General features: G+C 37.5%; 1 protein-coding gene across 1 annotated transcript in view; it reads right to left on the bottom strand.

Moving 5' to 3' along the window:
* Window positions 1-5,502: 5,502 nt before the first annotated feature.
* The window catches only part of LOC139967726 (putative cytochrome P450 120), a 30,729-nt gene continuing 24,119 nt past the window's right edge, over window positions 5,503-12,112 (bottom strand). The window contains exon 10 of the mRNA XM_071971758.1: window positions 5,503-11,776. Coding sequence (XP_071827859.1) covers window positions 11,651-11,776 — 126 coding nt within the window. The 3' untranslated portion in view covers window positions 5,503-11,650. The remainder of the gene's footprint in view (window positions 11,777-12,112) is intronic.

The following is a 12,112-nucleotide window of genomic DNA, read 5'->3' as shown; positions in this document are numbered from 1 at the left end:
AAAGCCCAATGAGGCCCCAAAAAAATTGTTGACTTTCTTTTCCTGCTCATTTGTACACTTACTGTTAGGGAAGGGTCGGAGGAGGTGGGCAGTGACGGAGCGTCCATCCGTTGTGTTGACCTAAGCGATAGAAGCGTTCAATGTTTTAATCATAATTTTTTCTTCAAAAATGGAAAGGAGGGTGGTAAAATACTTTAGATCTTTTAAGGAGTCAACAATATAGAATTTATATTCCAAAATGTTTCAATACCCAGAGAGAACAGTCTTCCTATGTAAAATAAAGACACACAGATCAGTGGCAGAGCATCCATACAGTCAGAGGGGGAGGATGCCCCCCTGATGGACTCAAATGGACTGCTGGTGCCCTTTTCAGCTTTTTACCACTTTTTACGTAGTCGTGATTATTGACTTTTTTATTGTGCTCTCAAATACCTATTAACATTTGAAGAATTCTTTTGATTGCCTAGTTGCTTAAGTAATGGTCAGTAATGTTTCCTGAATGCTTAGCTCATTTCGCGGCGCGTTTGGGGTTGAAAACTATTAATATACAACAACCAGTTAACAGTATCGGGCAGTATTTTATCACCCTCCGTTTCTTTTTGGAAGACAAAATTATGATCAAAACATTGAACACTTCTATCGCTTAGCATGTAACTTAAATAGATGCAATATGAGTGGATGCATTTTTGTAATGCAATTTTTTTTTTTTTTTTTTTGTGCTTTTATTTTGTGTTTGTAAAGTTGGGATTAGACCTGGGATCTTAGGTTGCCAAAATTTGTCTTTACCACTAGACCATGAGGTGGGCCACTGAAATTGGAAGCTATTCAAATACTTAAAGATCCAGTTGTTTGGACTTTTTTGGGTTTTTTCAAAACTTTCTCTTCACTGAACCTTGTCAGGAAGAGAGGAGACCCCTCCGCTGAACCTTGTCAGGGAGAGGGGTAGTCGCCAACTCACTTCACCCGCTTGGGAACCTTGTCAGAGAGGGGTGGTAGCCATCTCACTTTGACCGCTTGGGAACCCTGTCATGAGGAGGGGGCTGCGCAACTCACATGGGCCACTTCAGATTACCAGCGAACTCCTTTTACAGAATTCACTAACCCACCCAGGGATTGAACCGTGCTGATCGGTAGTTTCAAAGACGGAACTACCAATTACACCATTTTGGTTCCCAAGGAAATAAACTTTGTTTCTTACCTTTATACTTCTGCTTGTCCCAAAGAACAGAAAATTAAAAGGCCCTGGTGGGGGCTTGAACTCATGACAAAGTGTTTGCCCAACTCTCATAGTCCAGAGCACTCACCACTGCACCACAGCAACTGTTGAGAAATAATGCTCGTTTCTAATATTTCAACCTCAGAATGGAAGGAGGCAAAGAACAGAAAATTAAAACGCATGGCTCTGGCATGAGCTTGAACTCATGACCAAGTGTTTGCCCAAATCTCTCAGTCCAGAGCACTAACCACTGTGCCACAGTAACTGTTGAGAAATAATGCTCGTTTCTAATATTTCAACCTCAGAATGGAAGGAGAAAAAGAGCAGTAAATTAAAATGCATGCCTCTGGCATGGACTCGAACTCATGACAAAGTGTTCGCCCAACTCTCTCTGTCCAGAGCACTAACCATTGTGCCACAGTAACTGTTGAGAAATAATGTTCGTTTCTAATATTTCAACCTCAGAATGGAAGGAGGAAAAGAGCCGTAAATTAAAATGCATGCCTCTGGCATGGACTCAAACTCATGACAAAGTGTTCGCCCAACTCTCTCTGTCCAGAGCACTAACCATTGTGCCACAGTAACTGTTGAGAAATAATGTTCGTTTCTAATATTTCAACCTCAGAATGGAAGGAGGAAAAGAACAGAAAATAAAAAACATGTCTCTGGCATGGACTCGAACTCATGACAAAGTGTTTGCCGAACTCTCAGTCCAGAGCACTAACTACTGTGCCACAGTAACTGATAAGAAGAAATGTTCGTTTCTAATATTCCAACCTCAGAATGGAAGGAGGAAAAGAACAGAAAATTAAAACACACGTCTCTGGCGTGGACTCGAACTCATGACAAAGTGTTTGCCCAACTCTCTCAGTCCAGAGCACTAACCACTGTGCCACAGTATTAACTGTTGAGAAATAATGTTCGTTTCTAATATTTCAACCTCAGAATGGAAGGAGGAAAAGAACAGTAAATTAAAATGCATGTGGGTATTGTGTGGGGACGTGCAGGGGGGCAAAAAAACCTGATTTATGATTTATGAAAAAATAGAAATCATATAGACAAAAAGCCTTTCCCGGTCAGATAATTACACGAAATTGGTGTATAACAAAGACAAGGGTGTCTTCTACTCCACGTCTACTTTTAATGTCGATGGGTGTTTCAGAGAGGACAAGAGAGGGGGCTGAAAAAAGGAGGTTTTCCAAATTTTGCACTTATAAAGAACACGTATTTTTATCGGGTCCTTTGGGACCACGTATCTCCCTAACGGAAGCAGATATGGACCTGGGAGTTGCAGATTTGGGCTCCTGAGCATCGATTACTCCCTGCTACGTCTCTTGGGCGAAATCGATTTTGGGTCAATTTTGGCAATTTCTATTTGCGCCAAACATAGGTGTTTTGTCTTGAAAAGTTAAAAAAGTACCTCTTTTTGGTACCCAATTCCAAAATAAACTTCAGATTCGTAATCAGCGTGTCGCGAACTACCAGAAAAGATACACATTTATCGCTTTTGCGACAACAAGTTTTTTCACCTCAAAAAAAAGGAAGAGCGAAAAACTTTTACGACGAACAAAGGTCTTAAATCTTTTGTTGTCCCGAAAAGTTTTTCGCTTTTCTTTTGTTCCTCTGAAGTTGCAAACTGAGCGGATAAAGCCTTTCCCGGTCAGATAATTACACGAAATTGGTGTATAACAAAGACAAGGGTGTCTTCTACTCCACGTCTACTTTTAATGTCGATGGGTGTTTCAGAGAGGACAAGAGAGGGGGCTGAAAAGAGGAGGTTTTCCAAATTTTGCACTTATAAAGAACACGTATTTCTATCAGGTCCGTTGGGACCACGTATCTCCCTAACGGAAGCAGATATGGACCTGGGAGTTGCAGATTTGGGCTCCTGAGCATCTGTTACCCCCGGTTACGTCATTTGGGCAAAATCGATTTTCGGTCGATTTTGGGTAAATTTTGGCAAAAAAAGGTTTGGCAAAAAAAAAGGCAAAATCAGGTTTTTTGCCTCCTACGCCCCCACACAACACCCAATTCCAAAATAAACTTCAGATTCGTAATCAGAGTGTCGCGAACTACCAGAAAAGATACACATTTATCGCTTTTGCGACAACAAGTTTTTTCACCTCAAAAAAAGGAAGAGCGAAAAACTTTTACGACGAACAAAGGTCTTAAATCTTTTGTTGTCCCGAAAAGTTTTTCGCTTTTCTTTTGTTCCTCTGAAGTTGCAAACTGAGCGAAAAAAGCCTTTCCCGGTCAGATAATTACACGAAATTGGTGTATAACAAAGACAAGGGTGTCTTCTACTCCACGTCTACTTTTAATGTCGATGGGTGTTTCAGAGAGGACAAGAGAGGGGGCTGAAAAGAGGGGGTTTTCCAAATTTTGCACTTATAAAGAACACGTATTTCTATCGGGTCCTTTGGGACCACGTATCTCCCTAACGGAAGCAGATATGGACCTGGGAGTTGCAGATTTGGGCTCCTGAGCATCGATTACTCCCTGTTACGTCTCTTGGGCGAAATCGATTTTGGGTCAATTTGGCAATTTCTATTTGCGCCAATCATAGGTGTTTTGTCTTGAAAAGTTTAAAAAGTACCTCTTTATGGTACCCAATTCCAAAATAAACTTCAGATTCGTAATCAGCGTGTCGCGAGCTACCAGAAAAGATACACATTTATCGCCTTTGCGACAACAAGCTTTTTCACCTTAAAAAAAGTAAGACCGAAAAACATTTACGACGAACAAAGGTTAAAAACCTTTTGTTGTTCCTAAAAGTTTTTCGGTTTTCTATTGTTCTTCTGAAAAGTTGCAAACTGAGCGAAAGAATAGGGCGCTCGACGCATCTTGCCAGTGATACGTTATTTCAAAATAAAGCTGTCGAATCAAACCTTCGCTATTCATAAATGTTTCCGGTTTTGTGTCGACCTAAGAGATAGAAGCGTTCAATGTTTAATCATAAATTTGTCTTCAAAAAATTTAATACTTTAGATCTTTTAAGGACTCAACAATATAGAATTTATATTCCAAAATATTTCAATATCCAGAGAGATATCCAGAGAGATATAAAATATTTCAATATCCAAAATATTTCAATATCCTATGTAAAATAAAGACACACAGATCAGCGGCGGAGCATCCATTCAGTTAGAGGGGCGGATGCTGCCCCCCCCCCCCCCGAAAAACTCAAATGGACTGCTGGCGCCCTTTTCAGCTTTTTACCGCTTTTTACTTAGTCGCGATTGACTTTATTATTGCGCTCTCAAATACCTATTCACATTTGTCACATTTTCAGACCTGTCAACCAGTTTGACCCCAAAATAGGGAAAATAAAATTTTGCATGGCCGAAAAATAGGGAGAACAAGGGAAACATATGGGAGGTTGGTAATTTTCAACTGAAATGATATAAATACTCCTAAATAAGTATTGTCTGCTTATGCAATACAGTGAGAGAATCATCCAATCAGTGTTTCTTGTTGTAGTTCACAACAGCTCGCTTCGCTTTCTACAGAGTTTCTTTAGTAGGCTTCCATTTGAAACAGGGAACAGTGGACTCTGGGTACTGTGACTTCATGGCTAGTATGCTAGATAGAGTCCCATCAAGCTTGAGACTTGACCGACTGTCTGTCTTGTTCTTACGAACTACACTGAATAGCCTTTCCTGTTCAGCGTTACTGTGAGGAATTACTAAGCATAGGACTAATTGTTGGCTGTTTTCAGAAATGTCGCAAGTGATGAAACATTAAAAAAAGAAAAAGAAAACAGAGAAAAGAATATGAAACCAGGAGGCCCGGAGATTCGGGTAAAAACCGGGAGTCTCCCGGTAAAACTGGGAGAGTTGACAGGTCTGCATTTTGTTGGTGTAATTTTCTGACGTAATGGCGATGACACCTATTTATTCTTCGTTTATCTGCAAATTAGCAAGGCCCGGAAAGGGTCATTTCCGGCGATCTAGGGAGTATCTGTACTCAAAATATGTCTGTACGCTCTGCACCAACCTGTGGTGGCGCTCCGCTTAGTGTCGAAAGCGCCCCTACAGACCACTATCGCCCCCCCTGACCAATACTCCTAGCTCCACCACTGGGGGGGGGGGAATAAAGGAAATTCCAGAAAATGTCTCTAGCATTCCTTTGTTTTGATGGATACTTGTACTGGACGTAATAACACATCCACCTGGAGGGAAGTCAGTTATATGAAGTCGCTAAAGCAGCCACAAATGTATGCAGGGGGAGTAAAGTATACTTTCATTTTGAAGAGGATGGAAGGCAAGATTAAAAGTACAACAGCATTTAAAAAGGAAACAATATGTATTTGAAAACATTCTCTTCAATCATTTACCATGATGACAAACTATGCATAGATTAAACCAATCGAATAAAAGTAAAATGGTCGACTCTTTACCTCGACCTACTGGTGGAAAGAAGATGGTGGAACAGAGAGATAATTTAAAGTTACGTCAGAATTGATTATTAAATATCACCTCCAGTTGGACCTATCCAAAAATTAAGAAAATGTGTAATCCATATTTGATGAGTAGGTACCAACTTAAGATTGCATTAAATCATGTTTCTGGAGTGCCTTTCAAATCTGGGTTGTTTAAGGCATCGGTCAGTTTGGCATCGGTCAATTTGCTGGTGTCTTGATGTCACATAAGACAATGCCATTACATATCTGCATTACGGAGTGACCCATGGTTTTACTTTTAAATATTGATTTCACATTGATTTAAAACAGTGATTTTATTTTAAAGTATATCTCCTCTTTACAAAGACTTTCAGATTGGTTTTTCTTATCCTTTGTTATTCATGACAAATAATTGGTTCAATTACCGTACGTTGTCTCTCGTAAAGGGATATCCCGGTGGTTAAAGTCGATTGATTATCAAACATGTATCATCATAGCATTTAGTTTGACAAAGATATGAATTGATCAAATTCGGTAATATAATTCTTCATAATGTTTTACTCACATATTCACAGAGGAAAATGATATTTCTACATAAAACAGTTGCATTTTGATGAAATTTTAAATACAGAGAAACATTGACATTTAAAACCAAATATTCCAAAGGTATCAGAGTTCAAGAATAAATCAAGAGGGAGATTCTCATTGGACAGTATTAAAAGCTTTTCAGTACTATCTACAATGATGGCATCACGTGATGACATCACAGACCGCCTTGTGTCATCACAGACCGCCTTGTGTCATCACAGACCACTTAGTGTCATCACAGACCACTCAGTGTCATCACAGATCACCTTGTGTCATCACAGACCACCTAGTGTCATCACAGACCACTCAGTGTCATCACAGACCACACAGTGTCATCACAGACCACCTAGTGTCATTACAGACCACCTAGTGTCATCAACTCCCTGGAACAATCAAGGATATGAGCCAGCCACAATAGGTTACATTCGATCAACTATATCTCAACTAGGGAACATGATCCTGAGATGGGGTTTCAACTTTCAGTGTGCAATATTTTGCTCTTAAAGGTAACTTATGTTTGTCGCTGGAATATATTAACTAGATCTTACTTCAAGCTACAGGCTGTCAAGGTTGGCATCGATGCTGAACTAGTCTTAAATAAAAAAATCTTTGACTTATGACAACTATTGGACAAGGATGTACTACTCCAGCTTCACAGAGTTTGAAAATTTGCTCAATGGAAGAGAGAAAGCAAACATACAACAAACCTTTCTACAAATCGCTAGACCTGACGATATCTCGAGCAGATGAAGGAGCAATTTACAATAGAATTATCATATGAATAATGAATATATTAGCAAGACATCAAAAATATTACTGGTACTGAAAGTATAAAAAGGTGAGCAGACTGCATACTGGTTTAGGTATTAGTACACTTGAGGGGGTACTGCAATAAATCTAGCTTGCAAGTAAGCAAGAGTTTTAAACCAAATTGTCTTGTTCCTTTGGAAAAAGCTGCTCTAAGTATATTTCCCTTTGTAAAACTTGGCATTAAATCGGTTCTTAGAACTGGTCATCTGAGGATATTAAACTGATTCATATATTTGTGCTGATAACAAAGATGTTATCTACCCGTCCTTGGCTCAACATGTACATGACATGATTGAAGTTCATTCAAAGCAAATCGGAGCACATTTTAAAGACTATATCAATATTCAATAATTGCGCATTGTAACGACTATATCGATATTCAATAATTTGATTCAAAGATAGAACAATTTTGGCTTGAAATTCCAAATGCTAATTATTGATATTTTTTCCCTTACAAAATTTCTCTCTGAAATAAGTAACATTATTCCTTGGTAAAGAACAAAGTGTAAAAAAAAAAATAATCAAAAAATAATTGCACTTTATGAAAGTTACTATCAGTTCCATCAGGGTTTTACGTGAAATCTACAATGACAGCCAACAAACAAAAAAGGAAAAAAAAAATAGAAAAAGAACGGAAAATGTCTAAAATAACTTGGAGCTCGCACAATCATCGAAAGTTATACACTTGCCTTAAATTTAATGCTAAAACCGTCACAGCAAGTTATTGTCAAATTTCAACCTCTTAACTCCGCATTCCTCATCACCAATCCAGATCTGTGCCCAAAAGAACATTCTCTACCTAACCCCAAGAATTAGAACTCATAAATGACCGAGAATTATTCACAAACGAGTACATAATCAATATTAAATTTCTGATGCATTCCAACTTAATTTTTTCTAAAAAAAAATGAAACAACTAACAATTTGGTGTTGAGGCTGCATGGAAACATGCTTTAGTACCAAAGACCAAAACTCCTGCACAAAATGGTATAAAAGTGACTGTATTTATTAGGAAAGCCCTTAAAGATTCCTCACAGAAATGTGAGCTGTGTGGTGTCTGATGATTTAACGTTAAAAGTATTTTGCTCATGAATACTACATTTCCAAATCTTGTTCTGATAAGTTTTGGCAAACTATATCTCAATTGCCCAAGGAAATATTCAAATGGCAGGCAGCCTATCACAATCCAGTAATCTCAATTAATGGGATATAATTAGGTACAATGGCAGAAAAGCTAAAGTTGTTTCTTGGGGCCCTGAATCGATACTTGTATTATTAAATTTAAATTTTGACATATTTATCACTTGCGGTCCATAGTCAAGCCCTAAATCAAACAGTTAACTTAAATTGCTTTTTTGAATTGTTTAACAAAATATCAATGACACCTCTCAAAGCCCTTATTCTGCCCAAAGAGGTTGGTTCCTTCCATCCACCTCCCAACAATCTTACAATCAAAGCTGGCGACACACATCTGGAATAAGCAGTGTATATATATGAACAGAATTTTAATACTTCAATTAAAAAAAAAAACACGACATTTTTTGAAACTGCCTTACAAAGCAACTAATTCATCTAAATCAGGGGTTCTCAACTGGACAGCCTGTGGGCCATATATGGCCCAGGAAATCAGGGCCAGAAAAAAAATGGACCCACAATGGTGCATTATCGAGCAAGCAGGCCCGTGACCTACGAGAGGGTTTGGGCACCCTACCCATCTGCATTATTCAATCTAGGTATTATAACAAGATTTTGTTTTATATATATACCATGTCTGTATCAGGCTACCTAAGCTGCCATTCAAAAATGAAACCACAAACAGTTAGAGCAAAGCCTTTTCTTCCCTTTGGACAAAGAAGGTCATAGAGTAATGGTCAGCTTATCAAAAATTCTGGCAGTGAATGGATTTATTAGAATGACAAGAAACTTGTCATATGAGCAGATGAAGTAAAATGTTATCAAACCAAAATATTAAGTTTCTATTTATGAATAATAATTCAAACTCTTGGGAAAAATTGTAAATACTCTTTGTGAGTTCCTTACACATTAAAAAAATATTAATTTAAATATTAGCTGCATGCACTACTACTGAAAAGCAAAGAAAGGGGGGGGGGGGGGGTGGAGAGAGAGGAAAGCACTAGAAGTAGAAAATAGAAACAACTAGTGGAATTAATGTAGTCCATCAATTAACCATATTGCACTATAAAATGGTAGTTGGACATGGAAATTTTACGTGGACAAAAGTACGTTAGCAAAACTGTAACCAGTCCTTATTTGAAAACAAACATATTTTGAGTCAAATATCAGCCTAAGAAGATAGTAAGCCTCTAATAAGATATTAAGCCTCTAATAAGATAGTAAGCCTCTAATAAAAATTGTTATTCTATAAATATGTTGATTTATAAACGCTGTTGATTTATAAATGCTGTTGATTTATAAATGCTGTTGATTTAGAAGAAGCCTCCAATGCATCTCCTCACTGAGATGATTATAAAAAACAAGTGTCTCTACAGTCTCTCAATTAAAAAAGAAAATGAAAAGAAAGAAAGAAAAAATTCAAAGCATAAATGTGTCCAAAAGCACGGCATTCTTGAAAAAAAGGTACAAATAAAGTGAACTGTTGTAAACTCTACAGTTTAAAATGTAAGCAAAAAGTTTGAAAGACGAGAGATCAGTACAATTTTTACAAATGTTAGAAGAGATTTGATTTCCTGAAAATAAAGGAAGCCTGACTCGTTATTATCAAAAGGCCAGTAGAGGCATGAAATATCATTTTTTTTCTAGAGATTGCTACTCAAGAGCAAGAGAGAAAAAAACAACTTTTTCATAGAAAAAGTTGCCCACAGACAGAGAGGTTTTACTCCAAATCTGGAATTGTCATTCATGAACATACTGGATGCAATGATTTTATTTTTATTTTCAGCAAGGTCTTATGGATAGAAAAGATATTGAGCCTTTGAGGCTATTTGATGACTCTGTGCCTGTAATCTTGCTACTGTTTCCATCAGGTGATACAAAGGGCAAAATAATTGGATAAGAGCAACAAATTTAATAATGCCTCTCTTTTCATCTGCTACAAACCAGTATTGCAGTAAATGGTGGTTCACATATAGTGGTACTATTGTCAGCCATGAGGTAGATCAGTAAGTGCCACCCGAGACTAGGGGGGCTTTTCACTCCTCACAGGAGGAAGTTGCAGGAAATTGTCCCAAACAGGTTGAAATGTTATAGAATCATTCAAGACATTGTGGCTAACGGTCAACACAAGATTGGCAGTACTCTGTGATATATGACAGCGTTGATCGTAAGTTCAGTGGTTTTAATCTAAATAGGCCAGGCATTGAAATAGAGGTGGAGTCCAGATGGTTGCAGCATACTCAGAAAAATCCTTTGCTCTTTTGAGAGCTAATCAAGTGCAAAAATTAGTGTCATAAAGAGGGATGACTTTTTTGTTTTGTTATACAGTAGCAAATCACAGAGAGGGTGGGTGGTTAGGGTGCGGGAGGGTGGGGGAGGGGGAGAGGATAATAATCTTCTTACCCCTGGCTCCAACAACATTGCTGCAATATTGTATAACCTTTCACTTTGTATTTTTTTTGTACACTATATGTAAATGATCTCTACCTCTCTTGACCTTTACCCTCCTTCAACTTCACAGTGTTTATGAAATGACTCAACCTTGAAATGAGTCACTGTGTTTGCTCAGTACACGACTGGCAAAAACTTTAGTGCTCAAATTTTGGGTATCATTTCCTGATGTTGTCTCTAATCAAATATTACGGTTTTCTGTGTACAAAAACATCTTTGAACTTGTGTGTAGCGGTTTGCTGACTTTGCATAGCATTCTGCAATGCTATCCTGCTATCAGTACCTCCCTGCATGATAATTTCAAAGTAACATAGCCTTTAGCCAAGTCTGGCCTTTTAAAAAATAACATCACATATTTAAAAGGAAAAAATAATCAAGAAAAAAAAAAAAAAAACCTTCCTGTGTCAAGATGGAAGTAAGGTTAATATTAATAAATATAATATTAATATTGTTACAGTATAAATTTAAGAGAAAACACTACTTTGTGCATGTAAATCCTGATTTTCGTTTACTTTGTTTGTTGAGATCATCAGATTTGGACTATTAATTTATACTAATATTCCATCTGATACTTTCAAGGTTTTATACGCAATATTAAAATCTTAAATTCACTGGCTAAACTGATCGTATTTTTTGTTGTTTCAATATTTCAGAATAAAAAACAGCATTGAGACACAATATGTTTATCTTAGTTTGTATTGGTGAACATGATGAGTCAACCTAAGGCCCAATCCACTTTACATGACATCATGAAAAGCCCAATCTACTTTACATGACTTCATGTCTTTTCTTAAGCCATGTTTACATGAATACAAGATGAATTTTTATGATTTGATCTTTTATACCAAAAACGGGACAGACTTCCACGAGCCACAGCCTCATGTTTCAAAAATTTACAGTTAAAATATAAAATCAATATTCCTTTTCTCCAAGGTGTGCGAACCGAGCTAGTCGTTAAATCATTTTATTCCCCGGAGAGGAGTATATGACACACGTTCCTTAAATACAGAGTACTTTCTCAAGGGTTTCTTCCTTCCTCGTCGTATTTTTCACCTTGCGGTGAATGTCGCGGGTGGGGGGTCTTTTGGCCTGGACACTGGTAGCCATTTGTAATCCAACTGCTCATTAGTCATAAAATCCCAATCGTAGTTGTGAACCAGATACTTGCACACCATCTGAAAAGATCATAAAAAAAGGTGATTGAGGGGTCAAAGGTTAACTTGGGCTATAAAATTGAGTAAACACAAACGGTTTGAGCATTTAGTGGGTCTGCCTGTCAAGCAACCGATAAAATATTCCACTTTTATACAAAATTTAAAAGTAAAAGATGTAAGGGTCAAATGTTAACAGGTGATTTGGGCAATAAAATTGAGTAAACTCAAACCATTTGAGCATTTATGGAGTCTGGTTATCCTGCAACTGACAAAATATTCCACTTTACAAAATCATAAAAAAATAAAGAAAAAGAACAGTTGCCTTAGTAATTCCTTTCCTCATTTTACATGAGGGCA

This window comes from Apostichopus japonicus, chromosome 5 (genome assembly GCF_037975245.1).
Source record: "Apostichopus japonicus isolate 1M-3 chromosome 5, ASM3797524v1, whole genome shotgun sequence".
NCBI lineage: Eukaryota > Metazoa > Echinodermata > Holothuroidea > Aspidochirotida > Stichopodidae > Apostichopus > Apostichopus japonicus.
This window is presented reverse-complemented; position numbering and strand designations above follow the sequence as displayed.